Source organism: Pagrus pagrus (assembly GCF_965226575.1).
Source record: "Pagrus pagrus genome assembly, chromosome: 6".
Taxonomy (NCBI): Eukaryota; Metazoa; Chordata; class Actinopteri; order Spariformes; family Sparidae; genus Pagrus; species Pagrus pagrus.
Window position 1 is genome coordinate 25992710 of NC_140190.1, and position 19607 is coordinate 26012316.

General features: G+C 43.3%; 3 protein-coding genes across 4 annotated transcripts in view; 1 reads left to right on the forward strand and 2 right to left on the reverse strand.

Moving 5' to 3' along the window:
- The window catches only part of ddah1 (dimethylarginine dimethylaminohydrolase 1), a 92177-nt gene extending 89065 nt beyond the window's left edge, over window positions 1–3112 (reverse strand). Inside the window, exon 1 of one of the 2 annotated variants that reach the window (XM_084355681.1) lies at window positions 2868–3112. The gene's annotated coding sequence lies outside the window, so the exon portion shown is untranslated. The remainder of the gene's footprint in view (window positions 1–2867) is intronic. The other variant, XM_084355682.1, reaches the window with a different exon arrangement.
- A 1076-nt stretch (window positions 3113–4188) lies between these two features.
- Window positions 4189–6997, forward strand: ccn1 (cellular communication network factor 1). The gene is made up of 5 exons (XM_084354311.1): window positions 4189–4452; window positions 4641–4872; window positions 5198–5542; window positions 5642–5844; window positions 5963–6997. The coding sequence occupies exons 1-5, from the start codon at window positions 4405–4407 to the stop codon at window positions 6263–6265; spliced, it is 1131 nt and encodes a 376-aa protein (XP_084210437.1). The 5' UTR covers window positions 4189–4404; the 3' UTR covers window positions 6266–6997.
- A 9375-nt stretch (window positions 6998–16372) lies between these two features.
- Window positions 16373–19607, reverse strand: part of znhit6 (zinc finger HIT-type containing 6) — a 33121-nt gene continuing 29886 nt past the window's right edge. Inside the window, exons 9-10 of the mRNA XM_084354665.1 lie at window positions 19379–19503; window positions 16373–17218 (exon numbers count right to left, since the gene is read on the reverse strand). Of these exons, the coding sequence (XP_084210791.1) occupies window positions 16860–17218; window positions 19379–19503 (484 nt within the window). The 3' untranslated portion in view covers window positions 16373–16859. The remainder of the gene's footprint in view (window positions 17219–19378; window positions 19504–19607) is intronic.

The following is a 19607-nucleotide window of genomic DNA, read 5'->3' on the forward strand; positions in this document are numbered from 1 at the left end:
CCACTTTCCTTTTTCACCTCCACAGTTGAAGCTCTTCGCATATTCAATGAAAGATGTGCGTGACAAGGGCGAGAGGCTACACAGCGTGAGTGTCTTTTAGAGTAGTCAGGAATTCAATATGAGGCAGATTATTTGCTTGTTTTTGCCAACATAAAAATAAATTTGCTTGCATAGGAACTACTTGTTCTGGTGGCACGTTAAGTAGAAGATTATATTTACTGCACCTTCCTGAAATGTGACGCTGGAGCAGAGCGTTGCCATACAAATGTTTGGACAACACAGTTTGCTGCACAAGTACAAGAACAACACGTCCTCCTTCATCTTGTGAGCCATACCCATGCTGAGAGCTAGCTACAATCCTATTGAACGACTGAACACACCCACAGTGAAAGTTTATGTCTAAAATAATCTGAACATCACTAAAGACACAAACAGAAGTCATACTATATCCACGCATGTAAAGAGACAGAGTTGGATTTCTGGCCAAATATGTCATAATTATCTGGAATTAAATAAAAGTAAAAAAGCACAGGCTCCCTCAAGGTAATCTTGGGGGAGATATTAAATAATGAGGGATATGAAGAAACAACTAGATTGTGAAAAGTCATTCTCCCTCAAGGCCTTTTCATTTAATTACATCAAGATAACAAAGACAAAATGGCCGAACACAAGCTTGGGCCGCGCTTTTTTTCACTTTTAAAGAATCTGCAAAACCTGCTGACAAAAGCTACTTGAGCAAATCCTGTAATAAAGATATTTCTGCTTTATCACATCCATATTTTTTCAGAACTGGAGTCGGTATTTTAATCTTTGGCCTCGTCTCTGCCCCCGTTCACATGAAAACGACCAATAACTCAGCAGACTTCCTGTTGCTCCGTGAGGCTGACAGAGAAAGGAAGTGCTGCTAGTACAAACTGCATAGCAGTTATGACATGTATCTTGAATATACTACAATGGAATCTGTTGTTTAAACATGCCGGGCCGTCCTGCTCTGTTCCATCTGTCACTTAGACATAAATGGGAGGCTGAGGGCCGCTCGCCACAGACTTCCTGCGGGCCGCTGTCGCTTCCACTGCTAGAGCTCCTGGTGGGACCTGACAATTGGTTTCCATTACACTGAGTCACAACACAACACACAAACTTTGGTGAAGAGTGGTATCACTAAAGCGTCCCTGCTGGAGGCTGTGGAGCCGCTCACATAAACATGCAACGGATGAGCATGTGGTGAGCATGATCCAACGATAATTTCTGTAGAAGAGAGAGACCCCCCTCCTCATTTCTGTGACGCAAACAAGAGTGTACACTGTACGTGTGTGTGTGTGTGTGATGGAGGTGTTCAGACATCCTCAGTGGAAAGTATTATGCCAGAGCAATTGCAAAACAGAGACACATGTCCAACTTTTTGGAATATTTCCTGAACAATTAAGGAATGAAGACTACTGTAATGTTATTCTCCATTGACGTACAATGACACCACTGTTTCCTATCGCTGTGACACATGGACGGAAGCACACATGGAGCCATACACAGGCATGGAGACTCACATTCACATATGCACATACACACTCCAGAGACTTTAGGTAAACACAGCGGAGAGCTGTCAAACAACACATAAGACCTGAGACATGAGAGGCATTATAAAGGGATATTCCAGCAATTTAGTATTGCACTTATTCCACAAATTTGGGAGATTTGGAAGAAGCGATCCAGTCTGGATCGCTAGCTGCATGGCTAACTCAGCTAACGGCAGCTACAGTCAGCAGCATTTAGCCGTTACTCTAGAGATATGCTGCCCCCTAGTTGTTTTGAGTATGGTGCCCAATTCTTAGATATTGCACCTTGTAGTGCCTTGTATGGGTCAAGCTTGAAAAATAGGGTACATTATTCTTCATTTCCCATGATGCAACCAACAGCATGTTTTGTTGAATGGTTAAAGGTGCAGTATGTGAGAATTGGCCACCTGTCGAATTCAAAACAAATAGGGGGCAGCATAGCACTAGAGTCACCGCTAACCGCTGCTAACTGTAGCTGCTGTTAGCTAGTTAGCTCAGTTATCAGTGCAGCGAGCAGTCTGGACTGGGAACCTGGAGCACCAGTGATGTGTTGATGTTTTTACACCACAAGCAAAGGAGCTTTGGACCAAGACAGGCCAGGGATAGCTGGTTAGCATGCTAAATTCAGTAGATGTCATAATGTCAACTGTTACAACAAACAAACAATTTAATGTTTAATTCCACGCCCGAACCAAGATAATGACATGATCAGGGTCGTTTCTCAAGCTTCCTCCAGACATTTTACAGCTGTTCTCACAGGCTGAGTTGTACTCAGCAAGATGAGCAAACTGATGATGATGAGTAAAATCAATGCAGTGCCCCTTTAAAATCTCCTATTTGACACTTACAGGCAACTGGAAACACACATTAGCACAATACAGCTGGGAATACACACGAGAAAGCATTGCACATGTGCTCACACAGACACACCCCCTGTCCAAACGCGGCAGGCTGCGCACACCTCCAGTCCAAACCCTCACAGACACACGCTGTACGGATCTGATCACAGTGTAATCACATGACTATCACATCTGAAGTACGCAGTGATTACTGACATGGACAAATAAAAACAATATCGCTCATAACCTAAGCCCAGACAGTCCAGAAGCAGTTTCTGTCCACATCGGAAATCTCAATCAGGAGCTAAAAAACTTTTTCCTGGAGAAAAGGATCCTTTAAGAAAACAATCTAGCTGCTGTGACTCGTATTCACACACCGAGAGTACGATGATGATTCAGAGTTGTGCATTTAAAAGCTGATTCAACCCATCAAAGTCAAAGTCTGAAGAATGAAGTGAAAAGACAGAAGACTCACCGGAGAGGCGCTCCAGCCGCGCTGTTCAGAGCTGCTGTCTCATGCTGAAAGTGCACACGAGCTTAGAGCGGAGACAGGAGTGAAATGTCCGATCCTTAAAAACATAAATAAACCCTGTGCACTCATGCAAAATGTCCTCTTTGGTATCAGCTATCAGTTCATGGCAGGAGGCTAATATCACTGTCTTTACGCTGCGTCTTTACGCACTTCGGTTCCATCTTAAGTTTTCATCAATCGGAATCATTTGAAAACTTCGGTGAAAGGGACTTATTGAGACCCTGGTGTTGAAAAAAAATAGAAACAAAGACCAAGTATTTGTCTCCCCCCACCAACTCCACAACATCCCTTGTGGAAAATTGGATCACTTTACCTACAACGGGACCAACTTCCCCCCCGAAACGTGATGGACAGATTGCGTGAAAAGTCAAATTGCCCCAAGGAATGAAAGCAGAGGAATTTCCCTGCATGAAGAACATATTTAACAAGCCTTTAAGCTGTCAGGAATGCTTTGTGGTCTGCTGGCCAAAGGCAGAGAGAAATATGTTAATAATGTAGGCTACTGCCATACCAAATATGGCAATATTGTTACGTCTGAGCTCTGGTGCGCATCTGGAAACGCTTAGCTCCCCTGAATAAAGGCACTGGAAAGCCAGAAATAGACGCTGTTAAACGTATTTCTGCCCACACCTTTAGACTCGCAGACAGAAACCTACAGCTATTTTAAACGTGGCGGCTGCAACACGCTGTAAAAGTGTATACAAATTGCTTTAATCAGCAAAAGCATCACTGACACGAAATAAAACCGGAATCAGCTCATTATAGCCTGAAACGACTTTGGAACACATCTTGAGGCTACTCTCTGGCCTGTTTTATTACACTTAAATCACAAGATAGCAGATGCACGATGCACTGATGACAATAAGTTATAAAATACCAAACTATCTCTTTCACTCATTTGTGTTTAAAGTGTTGAAGAGGAGGAAAATCACCCCAGAAAAGTCCAGATAAAGCCCCCAAACTGCGCTACTTCGTCAGAAAAGTCCTCTGAACTCGGGTTGATAGATGTGAGAAGCGAGCAGAGGAAGAAAAATGAAAGGGGGGATAAACAAGAAGGGAAAAATGTGAGACGGAAAAGTGTGTTCAGATGGGATCCAGGGGGGAAAAATCCATTTGAGAGAAGAAAAAAAGAGAAAGGTTTAGACAGGGTGGAGCTTAGGTCTTGGATGGAAAATGCGCCGAGAAACATTCCTGGCATAGTTTGGGAACAGTTCAGCAAGCAGCCCGAAAGACGTCAGCTTCCCACTACGGTATAAAAGTGCGGAGGTGGCCGGACCTCAGCAGACTGCAACCGCTTTACCGAGAGCTTCATCTACTCTAAAAGGAGCCTCTAACACTTAGAGACTACCAGCAAACAAATCAAGAGACAGACGACTGAGAGAGGGAATATCTAAGGACTCCTCTGAAGACAGACTATATCTACTTTTCATACAACTGGGAACAGGATTCCTCTTGAGAACGCTGAAGAAATTTATCCAAGATGCTGATGCTTACTGTTGTCGTTACCTTCCTTGGAATCCTTAACTTGGTGAGTCTCTCTTTCGATCTAAGACACGTTTCAGCCGGTATGATTATCTGTGTTTTAGCCAAGGAGAGGGACACGAGCACATGTTTCTTTAGACAGGGTGAACTATTGAGAAAGTTCTGGGATAATCTGTGTGGCATGGCTTCAAAAGTGTCAGTCTTTAATAGAGGATTATGTTGTCGGCTGTACAGGTCCTCTCCTCCTCCTCCTCCTGCCCCTCCGTGTGTGAGGAGTGTCCGCAGGAGATGCCCAAGTGCGCACCCGGCGTGAGCGTCGCCCTGGACGGCTGCGGCTGCTGCAAAGTTTGCGCCAGGCAGCTGAACGAGGACTGCAGCCTGACCGAGCCTTGTGACCACACTAAAGGGCTGGAGTGTAACTTTGGGGCCAGCTTTGCTGCTGCTACTACTCGTGGCATCTGCCGAGGTATGTATCAAAAGACCATCCAGCTCCAGATGTGCATGCTTCTGATAGTCTCAAGTGGTTTTTCTCTTTAAATGAGGGCGTTTATTCATGAGAATGGGAACCTGTGTGATTTCAGCACTGTGGAATGCAGATAGAAGGAAACTTAGACTAAACCTCAAAGTACAGACAGCCCACTGTGGAGGGAAAAAGACTCCTCAGGCAGCCTGAAGAATTTCACAGTTTAACTGATCCTTACCTGGCAGCCATGTGATGTCTTCAGCAGACGTCTCCGAGCAGAGCAGGAAAGAATAACATTCCTTTCCTCCTGTTTTTTTCTTCGCTGCAGCCAAGTCAGAGGGCAGACCCTGCGAGTACAACAGCAGGATCTACCAGAACGGAGAGAGCTTCCAGCCCAACTGTAAACACCAGTGCACATGCATCGACGGGGCGGTGGGATGTGTCCCGCTGTGCCCCCAGGAGCTCTCCCTGCCCAACCTGGGCTGTGCCAACCCCAGACTGGTCAAAGTGGCAGGCCAGTGCTGCGAAGAGTGGGTGTGCGATGAAGGCAAGCAGACAGACATCCTGGAGAAGATCTTTGGCAAAGACATGCTGACTGACGAGCTGGAAAGAGACCTCACCAACAGGAACGAGCTCATCACTATTGTCAAGGGAGGACTCAAGTCTCTACCTGGTAAGAAAGCCTCTCAACCTGGAAATTCTTTGTTTTATTCTGGATATATATGCGTTGGATTATGAGATGCTAATGTTGGTTTCCTTCTTTCATTCACAGCATTCAGAGCGCAGCCTGAAGTCCACATGTTTGACAGCCAGAAGTGCATCGTCCAAACCACACCCTGGTCCCAGTGCTCCAAGAGCTGTGGAACAGGCATCTCCACCAGAGTCACCAACAACAACAGCGAGTGCAAGCTGGTCAAAGAGACACGAATCTGTGAAGTGCGGCCATGCACCCAGTCACCTTACTCCAGTCTGAAGGTAAGCTTGAGCCACCATCACTGAAAGCGATGGAAGCATGCACGATACTGAAAATGCATCACTTCTGGATCTGAGGGCACAACTAATCTCCATCTCCATCTTGTTTATTCCTCTGCAGAAAGGAAAGAAGTGCAGCAGAACCAAGAAGTCCAGCCAGCCGGTGAAGTTCACCTACGCCGGCTGCTCCAGCCTGAAGAAGTACAGGCCCAAGTACTGCGGCGCCTGCGTGGACGGCCGCTGCTGCAGCCCCCACGACACCAGAACCATCCGCGTCAAGTTCCGCTGCGAGGACGGCGAGACCTTCAACAAGAACATCATGATGATCGAGTCCTGCAAGTGCACCTACAACTGTCCCCATGCCAACGAAGCCTCCTACCCCTTCTACCGCCTCTCCAACGACATCCACAAGTTCAGAGACTGATTGGTGAAGAACGTCCAAAAAACCCCTCAGCAACAGAAAGAGATCATCCGCAGTACTGGCGGCCAATGGCGGTCCAGATGAAACACAGGGGTGTAAATAGACTACCAATCAACTACCAGCTTCTTGTTGTAACTAGATTCCCAAGGAATTGTGGGCTTACATCATGAGGACTTAATGAAGTGCACTGTTTGCTGTGACTACATCAGCATTCTTATCTATGAACTGCTTCGTATTAATGGAGCCTGTGAAGTAGCTTCGTTATGGAGCAAGATGTAATTAATATTTGTACATTTATGTTAGTCGCTGATATCAATTCACTGTGTATATTTTGATCCTTTACATCAGACATGACACAGACTGTAGACTTGTGTGTGTATAGGTAGATATGCACATGCGCAACTTCAATTAGCATACCATCCTGTATCTTAAGAACATGACACCGAAATGTAACCTATGGACTTGTTTGACAAGTCTGATGGTTTCATTCCTTCCTGACGTGGGCATTATTGTTCATGTTTTGTGGCAGCTATTGAACTCCCTTGGTGAAAAAAAAAAAAGACAAAGCGAAACATGTCAAAGGATGAATGATGAATGTTTTTATTATTGTTATTAATATTATTTATCGAAAAATGTAGCTACTTTATTTGGATATTATGTGTCATACTGGAATAAATTGTAAAATGATTTAATTTTATATGCTACAAATAAAACTGATTTATTTATGAAAGATGACACCGCCTGAGTTCAGTCTGTTCAAACTTCTCTGCAGGATGCTCACATGCACGGGGGCTGGGGGGGGGAGGATATGTAAAGTCACTACATCCAGAGAAAATCCTCCTGTTATATCATTGTGTAGACCCAACAGATTCTCAGACAGACACTGAGCGAGGTCAGTCTGTTCTTATATAACACAACCTTGGAGGCTCCCGCTCCTGACTTTCTGTGCTTTGGAATGCCATTCTGCAGCGAGCTAGCTTGCTTTCATTTGATCTGGCTAAGCCATACACTTGACTGATTCTGAGAGGGGGGAAAAAAAGATTAAGTCCACGAGTAGCAATGAGTATGGGAGTATGCCAAGAATCTTAAGTGCTGCTCTGAATGGGCTGGGATTAGACACCATGCAAGAAGGACAATGACTATTATTGTATACAATGGGCTGTATACAAAGCATGCATTCCCCGGGAAGCTTTTTTTCACGCAGCCGAATAGCACGACCAAACTGACCTAATTCATTAGCAGTTGCCTTTAAAAGTGAATTAGTTGCACTGGCCTCTGTTGGCTCTTAAACTGCAGGGGTCTGCTAAACAGTTGTAAACAGCCCTGCAGAAGGAGGGAGGGCTTAAGCCTCCCTTTCCAGCTTTCAGTTTAACAGGCATTAAGAAATACTATTATGAGGGAGAAACAGGCAAAGGACAGGAAACAGGGGTAACATAGCTGCTTCTGTGGTCATAGAAACTTCAAGTTCAGTTTTACAGCTACTCAAACAGTTTGTTGCTACTGTCACAAACACCAGTCGACTCCAGCTCTGGTGTCTTCATAATTTATGTTTACCTGAGGCTCCGATTGGTTCTGTTAGTTTTACAACCCCGATGTACAAGAAATGTGTAATTAAGGAAGCCAACAAGCGTCAGTCTGAAGAGGACACGTGTTATTGTTCTGTTTTGAGACGCAGGATGCTTCGGTGCACCTGGTACAAATACCTCCGGTACAGTTTGAACTGGGGTAGGAAGAGCAGAGCTCAGGGGCAACGACAGGGAAGGGTTTCTTTTTTGATCCAGGTAGAGGGAGCGGCTCAGGAATGCAGCAGTGGCTCAGAAAGCAGACATCCTGATGGGCGGCAGATGTTGGAAAATATTTCAGAGCAACATGTTCACTTTAGCTGAGAAGATTTTTCCAAATATACACAAACACTCCCAAGTGCTCGCTTGTGTCCACAAAAGGCATTTTATCTTCTCACAAACAACTATGAAAGCTCGTCTATCTGAAGCTCCGTGGCACTCACACACGACCTTCCTGCATAGCTGCTGGAAATAAGTCTTAATCGAGTGTGTTTAATAAGAGGTTGAGCAGGACACATTGCCTTTGATTGAGCTGCATACCGCACAGGATGTGCCCACTGAGGTTTTACAGATTGCTCACATGAAAGGCTTCTGAGGTTTACCTAATCACAAAGATGTGTGGCTGCCCCTTGCAGCCCGGATTTACAGTCCAAACACTTTCAGGGAGCCCTGTTTTTGCTCTTTCCCTTTCTGTTGCTTCCTGCAGGAGAACGTTTCCATCTTTGCCCTTCAGAGTTTGGAAAGCGGCGTGCAATCAAGACAGTCATTTGTCTTGTTAACACAATGCAGCAAACTCGGTTATGTAATGGCACCTATATGTTATGTGAGCAATCCTTTCGGTCATCCGTAGCATTCCTTTATAAAGCACAGACAAGCAAAGTGGCAAGGTTTTTAAAAATCTCTCAGCCTTAACCGCGAAGATCACGCTTGTGTGAAATAAACTGAGCTGTCCCGGCCAACAAACCTGTAAAAACTCTCAGACACACAGGCAAACAAGGCCCTCGCACACATGTGCCTCTGCAATTAAATCACTCAGCGACTACCTCATTCCCTCAACCCAGAATGTGTTTATATGACAAAGACATTAGCATTAAAGCTCCATCAAGCACTACGTAATGCTGTGCAACCAGAAGCTAACAGGATCGAGAGAGGCCATTACAACATGCTGGAAGCTGCTGAGCACTGATGTCAGCTATTTAACAACCCCCTTGTCTATAACCTCAGGTTAATATTCACTGTTATAAGGAGCCCAGGGGCAAGAAGAGGAGGGTGAGAGGCTGGCCACCAAGCACAGATGCAGAGGCAGCCACTTGTTTTATAAAGCTCCATCTGCTGGACAAAGCAGGAAAAAGCATCCCGTTTTAAATATAGAGACTAGTGAGGCTAGTCTCACCTGACTGCACATTTTAAAGACTCACATGTGCTAAACATGCTAATCATTATATTTTATGTATTTTTCTGATTACATGTTACATTTCTCTCTCGAACAAACTGATGTAAAAGATGTCGGCTTGCCAGATCCTGACAGGGTGTGGGACCCTGTCGAACATACACGCATAATGATGACAGTGATGCAACTCTTGTGACACACCCATCAGATCCCCATCTGCACTTACATAAGAATAACTGATGATCAGGCTTATAGGGGAAAATCAGAGTCCATTCCCTCCCAGGCTGTTGGATTGTTCAGTGCCTCCCCAGAGGGCCGCCGGCTACTGGAGTGATTATTTACTCGAACAAGCCGAGCATTGATGGGAGAGGCGGCACTGAGTCTTTGGGCGTTTTGAGTCTCAGCCCGATGGAGACAATGTTGGAGTGAATAGTCTCCAAGGGGGCACACATCGTCAACAGCTGAGCTAATGTTGGCATATGCTGCTCTCGCTATTGTTCAACGTGGGCAGACCAATTACATCACATCATAGGAGGCTGTAATTTTGCCTTCATGCCCTGTTAAATGTTAAGTGGATTCAACACTGCAGCTAATTTCTTAGCAGCTATGTTTGCCTCCCAAAATGGCTAAAATGTGAAACATCATGGATATAAAATGTGTGATATCAAGGACTGTAGTTATGGGGAAGTGTCTTCAGACACCAAAACTATCGTAAAGACACCAAATATTTAAATGATGTGATTACTGAATAATAAGTTAATCTACAGGAAAGTGTGACGTTTGTGCAGCCTTCTGTTTTCCACATAGATACGCTCACAGTCTAAAGTTAAACTTTTAGTAAACCCTGGCCACGTAAATGCAGAGAAATTATATTAATTTATTTCAAAGATCATTCAAAACTGCTATAAAACATAATTTTCTCGGTTAGCATTTTAAAAAATGTGAAAATTTGAGCTCTTAAGCAGTGGTTGGCCTCAGGATCAGGATTCTGCTGATGTCCCTATGGAACATTAAGTGACAAGAGCGATGTATTTTCCTCCTCTTTCGTCTCCTCCCATGCTGGGTAATTGCAGCCCGATTTTCACTATTGTGAAGGGATAAGGGCTGGTAATGCTGCAGTCATTATATCGCCACCCACTTTCCCCTGTAACACAATTTCTGATCTCTTCGGCATCTTTTGATCTCTGGAGCTGACAATGATTGAGCCATGAGCTAATGAGTGGCAACTGTGACTCTGGACGCAGTAAAAAAAAAAGTGTCTGCCCGCTTCAAACTGCAATTAAGTGAACACACAAAGAAGCAGATATAAATCTAAGGAAATAAACAGATGCGGCCTTACATTAATGCCAGTCTGGAGATTAAAACTCACAGACTGAGATGGTGGTAACAGATTAGATGGTAAGGCACGATGTGATGTTGAAGGAGATTAAAAAACAGCTTTTTAAACATTTTCTATCTGGAAGTTGTATAGACATCATGATGAATGACTAATATAAGTGTTGAGGTTTTCAGCACATAGAAAGATTTTTGAATGCTATATTCCAGGCCAGGACGGATATATATTCCCTTTCAGCATATTCTAGGCCTGCCCAGAGAGGAGTTCAAGAGGCATCCTGCTCAGATGCTTGAAACACCTGACTCTGGCTTCTTTCAATGCGAAGGAGCAGCAGAGTCCCTCTGAGCCTCCTCTTGATGCCTGAGCTCTAAATACTTTCCCTGAATTCATGACTATAAATCCTGAACCAGTCTGCTTGTCGATCTCACTCCATCCTGCCCTCACTGATGCTAAAATACCTGATTTACTGGTGGTGGGAACATCTTGGACACTTGAAGGTACAAAGTCTCATTCAGTCTGCTTCACAATCAGCCACACATCCCCCAGGACATGACGAGAGACACACCAACCTAAACTTCACCTCAACTAGAGTCACAAACACGATCAAACATGGCAGATTGTTTGATATGACTTCAAAGTTAATCATATTGTCCATCAATCATCTCGGCCTGATGTGACTGTTTTGAACGGTCCACGACAGTCCAGGCAGAAATAACCACTGACAAGTCCTCTCGTAGAGTTTAGGAGCCCAAAGGTGGAGGCCTCTCCTGGACCCCCAGCCAGAGACTCAGAGAATGTCATGAATGATGCTTCTCACACACAATCAGGCAGACGGAACATGTCACTCTGGTAAAACCTCCGAGGCCTGGTCCAGACGTACATGGGTATTTTTGGAAACGGGGTTATAAAACAAGAACAGTCTCTGTCCAGACGAGGGCTTTAACACAATTGCAGATATAATCTCTGTCCATACCAACACACCTGGGAACACATATCACATGGCCATTCACATACACTGGTTAATGCTATTTTAATGTAGAGACATCAGCAGCCATTCTTGGCTCTCTTTCTAAACATAGACAACATAACATCTCTTTCATCAGTGTACAAACTATAATACTACTAATACTTACTACTACCTCTTTTGAACCAAAATGAACCAAGTACTGGTTCTGGGCTGCTGCTAGTGCTGGTTCGAGGTTGGTTCAACCTGGGAATCTTTTAAGAACCGGTTTGCTTTCTCACCGTCATTAGAGCCACTGTAGAGTCACATCACTCAGTCACTGTATATGTCTCCAATTTCCCAGCATTGCTAGGAACAACTATGGCGGACAACATCGACTCTTTACAAGTGCTGCTCCTGGATTGACATGCCTACACTGGCATTCAAACATGACCGGTCATCGGACCTACGTTGCTTCGATTAGTGAAGATAAGATAGTTAAAATGTTTTGTTTATTCCCCGATGGATGAGTCAGAACAAGCTACACTAGCACTGGTTTTTAAAAATGGCAGTCATGAGCGATTTTGAGAGAGTTTTCCTTGCAGTTTTCTTTGGCTGTTGAAAAGCAAAGAACTGGTTCCAGAGTAGGCACTGGCTCCGAACCAGCACCTGATCCGCTTTAGTCCTCTTGTAGGACTGGTTCCAGGTAATAGACCTGGTTTCCCTGATCTGACACGGTAACTGCCACCTGAAAACGATGCAGACCATTTTCTTTTGAGACCGTATAAGGAGCGATTCACAACCCAGTTCCCATCGTTATTGGGAAATGCAAACTCCTCCACCATGATAAAATTTGAATACTTTTTCTTGCCATGTTTTTCAAATTAGAAATGGTATGTCAAAAAGCTGATATTTTATCATTTTAACGGTAAATCATTCTGCGTGTGCTTGAATGCAATCTCAAAAATCGCAGTATTATTCCCACCAGATGCAATTCAAAGTGTGCTGCTGGGGATTGAGAGTTGAGCTTAGATGATGGCAGCATGTCATTGGGATGATTTGGTACTTCATTTTTAGCTTGTAAACCAAAAAATCTCTTATATTTGGTGAAGTCTGCAAACAGTTAGGACGAAGCAGCTACGAAAAAGCAGCAGAGAGAAAAGATGACCAGAAAGTCTCTCAGTGACTCTTGTGAGGCAATGGCAGGTGCTCTAAAAACAACCTCGCCACGATAACTGGAGGCTGATAATAAAAGAAAAACAGAAAACAAGCAGGCTCTGTTGGTTCAGACTGTCAGATTGACACAAGACAGACAAAAGGAGCAAGTGAATCACTTCCTGCAAACAACTTACTGGGGATCAGTCTCCGAGGTGACCGTGGTGACAACATGACTGGACTGTTCATGTTAAAGTGTGACAGAGACGTGTGTTTATCCTGAGCACAGGATGGGTTCCATCAACCGAAGACTCTGAGGGAGTTATTCGTCTAATAAATTAGTAGTATGTCCTCCGGTGTACACAATAAAGTCCTCCAACAGATTAAGCCTTTGTCTTACATGTGACCTGCAGGTTATCAGTACGGATTTTTGAGGAAAACGTTTGGGAAAATCACAAAAACAGAGCGTGCGTATCTTGAAGGTGACGTGTTTGTTGGCCAAAGACAACTGGTTGTATTTCAAAATAACTGGCCCATATTTTTATAAAAGCACTATGAGCTGGAAAATGAACAGGCAATAGAAAACCACCACGATACAAACACATGGCTTTATTTACTTAGAAGAGTGAGATAAGTGCAGTTGAATGTTAATTCAAAATGTGAAATATGCATGCAAAATCGTAGACTTGGTCGCAGATGGAAAGTGTTTGATTTTGAACACTGAATATGTTTTTTCACACGTTTTGGAGGTTCTTCTTGTGTGCCTAATGTGACCCACTGCATGTGCCATGTGAAAACAGATGACATCAGGCTCTGGAAACATGATTTTTTGCTCCAGTACCTGCCTTTCCTGGTGCAGAGCCCTGCCAACATTAGCCTGTTTCTGGATAAGGCCACCACAGCAGAGCCGTGTCCCGAAGCTGGTCTCGTAAAAACAAAACAGCTCTGCACGCAGCACAATTGAGCCCTGCCCACCAAATCAAGACTAATTAACTGCAAACCAACTATAGAAATTTCAAAGGGCCATTTTCTTAAATTGGAGGAATTATTTCCAATGAATGTGTTCGCCGCAGACTAAAAACAGCTCAAATGTACTTTTAACAACAAACAGAAACAGAGGCAGAGCTTTTGTGTGGTCGCATTGAGTAACTTTATTGAGATAGAAAATTAAGAAAACTGCTAAAATAAAATGGGTGGTAATTCAACACAGGCAGAGCCATGACAGAAGAAGGAACACATGTGAAGGCACCAGAGGTAACTGTTGTATTTACATGTGTTTCTAAGCAGCGCAAACAGTGGATTAGTCTGCTCAAAAGGTATATATTTTAAAGACATGTATGTTTTTGATTCTGTATGGACAACAGATTTTGAATCAGACTGCAAGACTCCATCAGTGGAGTCCTACATTGGGAAATAGGCTTATTCACTGTCTTGCTCTATTCCTATTGTCATATCCGTCCAATAAATAATATACAGCCATCAGCCCATTGGCTCAGTTTAGCAAAAATGGTGATGGTAAATGGATTGTATTTATATTGCGCTCTTCTAGTCTAAGTTTGGTGGATGGTGGACGAGCACTTTAATATTTTTTTATATTGTTTAAATTCTTGAACCCAGAGTTGCTGGTATGTCGGTGCTTATCCCTTCGTATGGAACCAGACCAGCTATTTTTACCCCTCATTGGTTAACATCCATGTTAAAGTTTTTCCATACAAGTCCATAACTTGCAGAGATGAGCCTAATTCTAGGCAAAAGGAGAAACAGCATATTTCCTAAAATGTCAAACGCCTGGAGGGAGGACACTTAGACTCAATACAAGGGGGAAATAAGCTAGCCTGGCTCTATGAGAAGATTCAACTCCATGGCACCTCTGAGCTCACAAAGTAAAACAATACATCTTGTTTATTTAGTCCATACAATAACTGAAGTGTACGGGGTATGTGTGAGGCTATTTCTCGCACTGGTAGGTGAATTCTTGCAGAACCAGGCAAGCCTTATCCCTGCTTCCAGTCTTTTTGCTATGACAGGCTAACCAGCTTCTGGCTGTAGCCGTGTATTCAACAGACTTCCATGAGAGTGGTTTTAACCTTCTCATCTAATTCTAGACAAAAAGCAGTATAACTATACTGTAACTATTCTGTTAAACCTGTGAGGTTTGTCTTGTCAGCCTATTTTTGCACATTTTCCCTAATACTATACACATGTGGTCCAAGAAAGAGACACAAGACTTCTGCAACAAAAGACCAGCAATGCTTTGGGCCGATGTTTATTCAGCAAGCTGAATTAATTATGAGCACGTTTTAAATATATGGCGAAACTTAAACATGGACGTTAAAATTACACTAATGACATGGAGTAAATGAGTTAGGGGTGTCTGTCCTCCTCGCCGAGGGATGCGCAGTCAGATGTGAGATCATTGCCTCTGACTGCAAAAGGGTGGAAAATGCGTCATCAGAGGCCAGACATCAAAGAGCGCCCATCCATGGGGGTTAACATCCAAAAGAGGTTCGCAGAGGTTATAAAAACACATCTATAAACACAGGCCCCACCAATGAGCCATACTGTCAGTTATTACTGGCAGTCTGTTGTCGTAATAAACTAACATTAGGTAAGAATACGCTGCGTGGAGAACGTTCACACGGGGAGACACCCCAGAGGTGTCAGAAAAACGAGCATGTCAACATTAACTTTTATTAGCTGATGGAAAATGAGACTAATGGGCTGAGTGAGGCTGAACAGAAGGGAGAAATGTGTTGAACTACAAAAGTGACGGAGGCACAGCGTGGGGCTGGCTCCCTTAGTTTTGAACAGATGGACACATTACCTAATGAGTGTTTGAAACAAAGATATGTACATTTGAGAGAAATGTGTCAAGACTGATTTTATTTGAACAGCGTTTCAGTTAAAGCTGCTAGAAGGAACTTCATTTTTTGTTGATTCTGGCGGCCCCTGTGGACCAGAGCTGTATGAGCACCACCGCCTCCTGTGGCAAAGACCTTGTTCTGGCTAGCATGTGCTTTTGTTTTGAGCATGAGTGAAGGAAAGATGCAACATACTTTTAATATGAGTTTTATTTTTGTTAAAGAGTCGCTTGCAGAATGCAGAGGCATGAGGTAATGTATTTATTTGTGGCTGTGCAAGATCAATAAATGCAACATGACCATGAGGAAACAAAGTAAACTTTAGTGCGAGTGTTTTAGTGCTGTACCACCAGACTACAGAGCAGCTGAGGCTGAGAGAACTCTCAATTCCTCCTCAGCACCTCCCCATAAAAATTGTTTTAATTTTATGACTTATCTGACCCAGATTAGTCAGAATGTGACCCAGTAAAACTATACAGAAACAGACGTCTTCTCAATGCTAGTCTGGTTTGCTTATATTGCTCATAAAGAAGCATCAGTATTAAATTGAGACTGTTTCATAAACAGTTAACATTTAAGGCCATTTGATCACCTCTTCTTGACATTCATTGTGCACAGCAGATGAAGTCTGGACGGAGGGAAAGACCTTTTTTCTGAACATGATTATGATTTCTCATCCATGTTGGCTTACAAATTGAAATTCAAAGTGCAACTCGAGAACCATTTAAAAGGCATTCTGGAGCTTTCAAACAAACAACATGATCATTATTAATAGATGAAGTCTGATGAATTAAAATTGATAAATGTGTTATGTCTGGTCTGATGCTAGTGTCAGCATCCACCACAGATGTGACAAAAACACGAAAAGTTTCCAAAAAATGTCTTTATTAAAGAATGTTTTCAGACAGATCAGCTAAACCTTAAGTATTAATGTCGACACTGAAATGTTTATTTTATAAACAATGACATACATAAAAAACAACCGTTGTTCTTTCTTAAAACAATGTGTAGAAAACAACTGAAAACACTGTCAGGTTGCACTGGTCCACTGTACACTGACACAAGATTAATGACTTCCTGTCAGATATGTCTGCCTCCACATTCATGTCATGCTGAACATCTGGGCGTTATCATTCTAATACACAGCTGTCAGCAGCATCAGCTGACTCATTGTCATCATGACAGTGATGGGTATGAACAGGCCTCGGCTTCTTCACAGCGTCCTCCTTAGTCATGCTGACCTCAGCACTCTCTCTGGCAGCTGAACTGCCATCAGTGAACCCGCTGATGGTCTAATTTACACACCGAGCCCTGCCAATGTCACTGTGTTCAATCACACCTGCTTCAACATTAACTGTGTGCTGGTTCATCTTTAATCAACTCATTAGCAGAGCTTTTGGCACCATCACAGCTCTTAACACATGAGGTATTATCTTCAGCATTTCCTTCCTCCTCCTCCTCCTCCTCCTCCTCTTCATCACTACTGTCTACAATCTCTCCCTCCTCTGGCTCTTCCTCTCCAGCTTCTCTCTTGGCTCGTTTCTCTTGTGGGGGTTCAGTTTCAGGGCTGGTCTCTGGGGTTCCTGTCCAGATGTTTGTTCCCCCCGGGGTGCAAGCTCCTTTTTGGGAAACTTGGGTCACTTCCTCCCTCTTTTGGTCCACCCCTTTGTTCTTAGTTACACAACTGCTGCAGGCTGACACAGGTTCAGCTGAAACAATATGACCCCAGGAGTGTATATAAAAAAACATGATTAAACATGGCTCTTGCAACAGTAAATTTTTACATGTTCAAACAAATACATACACAAGTGACTAGAGTGGGCAGTTGCACAGCTGGGGTCATGCTTAAACAGACATGGTGAGAGTAAAGACAGTACAGACAGTTGGATGATGCTATGGTTAGGCTCTATGCCGGTTTCCAGGTGATGCAGCGTGCCAAGCACTTAGATGTGCAATAAAGAAGGGTAGACGTGTGAAAGAAAGGCTGCAGAATAAATAACGTAATAACATAATTGGGAATTATACACAATTACTTCCCTCAGTCCATTTGCGGGAAATTCTTTAAACCTTTAAACCTCATCGACTTTTGCCAACACATTTTTGCCTCTATCCTAAAAATTAGTTTTCCAGCTGAGCCCAAATAAGAAGATTAATGTAATTCAGCTTTTATATTTGTGCTATAACACGAGACACGATTAAAAAGCTATGCCTGCCTCCCATTAACCATTTATCCTGGGCTGGGAACATACATTTTACAATGTTTTGACCAGATAAGATTTTGGTAAATTAACAGTGAATTCTCAACTGACTACATATAAAAAAAAACATACAGGGCCGCTTCAGTCTAATCAACAAATACCACTCAGGTAAACACACATTTTACAGCATCATTTCATTTTGTCTATATTTCTGCATGTGTCTTAAAGCTTACAGATACGGACCAAAGGAGCAGTACCTCTGTTGGTTGTAGGGGGCAGTGTAGCATTGTAGCCACTAGTTTAAGTGAGACCACAGGCCAAGAGAAAGAAGTTTTAAAATAGCAGAACTTTTTGAGGAGACGCAATGGGAAATGCTGAGAAGTAACTGGTTGACTACAGAGCAGCTGGGAGGAGAATTAAATGCGAGTTCAATGGTGGCGGAAAAAGTCCCCTAGTGGTTGTAATAATATTGTCTGAAACAGATGTATCGAGCCTTTAGCTGTTGTCACAGAATTGAAGGTGAGACTACTGACGAAGCTAACAGTAAGAGAAGCCTGTGGTCACCTCACTGCTTACACTTCGAGGGACGTGAAAGAGAAAATGTGCAACTTATTAGTTAAACCCTTTCACCTACAAAAAGGTAATTACACTTGCGTAGTGACATTCAAAGGTCATTTAACAATGGGACCCAAATATCAGCAAGGTAAAAATGCCATCAAAGAGATGCTGGTGCAGGGTCAAAGAATGGGCCTCAACTTGATGAATGTTGTTTAAACCAGAATACTGACCAGCTGCATGAGTTGGAGACTGCTAGACCCTTAATGTAACCTTATCGTCATTGGATGTGCTGCTGTCACAGTGTCCAATTGCTTTTTATCACTTCCTGCCCAGCTTCCCGGGCCATGGCCTGTGCAATTTTCAGGATGTTTCTATGGCTAACTTTATAGCAAAACAGCGTGACAACAAGGCCTTATCACTGAAAAACACACACAAACTCAGACTAAAATGATCTCATTCCTCATTCAGCGTGTCTGGGTCTGACAGTATAATGATACTGGGTTAATGTGGTCTTTTGTGACCATACTAGCCCTACTGACATGTACACATTTCAAACACACTGTGAGCAAATCACTCTTTATGATATGCAGTCCGACTTTGTCACAACCTTAAACAAGCGGCACTAGAAGAAACAGAGGAGCAGGTGAGGAAAACCACAGGCTGATCTCCCGTTTTCTCATCTTCTGTCATTTTACAACTCATGAGGTCACTGCTCAACAGTAAGCCATGTTTGATCCTCTTTTTGGACACGGACGCCGTTGAGGTTGAGCTGGTGTGTGTGATACTGTGCAGAACACCCTCATTTCCGTTGGGGTAGCATGTTGCCATAGTGAAAAATAAGTGAACGGGGAGTCTTAAAGTCTCAGCTGGAGAAACCAGGACATGATACAATGCTGCTGGAATTGGGGAAATGGAGAGGGGCTGGTGACACGGGGCGACATGGGGTTTTGACTCATGTCGTACATCAACCATTTTGTTTAGTTACAGAAAACACACATGAAAAAGGAGCATTAAGATGAAGATAGTGATGAAGAAATAAAGCATTAGTGGGTTAATGTTGGTGCAGGAATCAGGACATTTAAAGCTAGATAAGGGTGTTTTGTTTTTTTTTACCTGGTCCTTTCTGAGGATATTCCTTCCAATGATCCCTCAGTACGATATGCAGCACAGGATATTCAATCAGCATTTTGTATCTGAGGTTGTCCCTTAGGCTCTTGTCAAAGTCCAACTCGTTGTACCTATATTTTAGATATAATGAAGGCAGAAAAAACACAAAGCGATGATTACAAGACAACTCAGCGATCAGCGGCAAATTATGTTTTTGGCCTGGTTTTTAAGTGCT

Bases quoted from the DNA above. Each gene is read 5' to 3' on its own strand.
- ccn1 (XM_084354311.1), top strand. From the start codon at position 4,405: ATGCTGATGCTTACTGTTGTCGTTACCTTCCTTGGAATCCTTAACTTG. The intron at 5,543-5,641 runs GTAAGAAAGCCT...TTTCATTCACAG, and splicing joins AGGACTCAAGTCTCTACCTG to CATTCAGAGCGCAGCCTGAA. The intron at 5,845-5,962 runs GTAAGCTTGAGC...ATTCCTCTGCAG, and splicing joins CACCTTACTCCAGTCTGAAG to AAAGGAAAGAAGTGCAGCAG.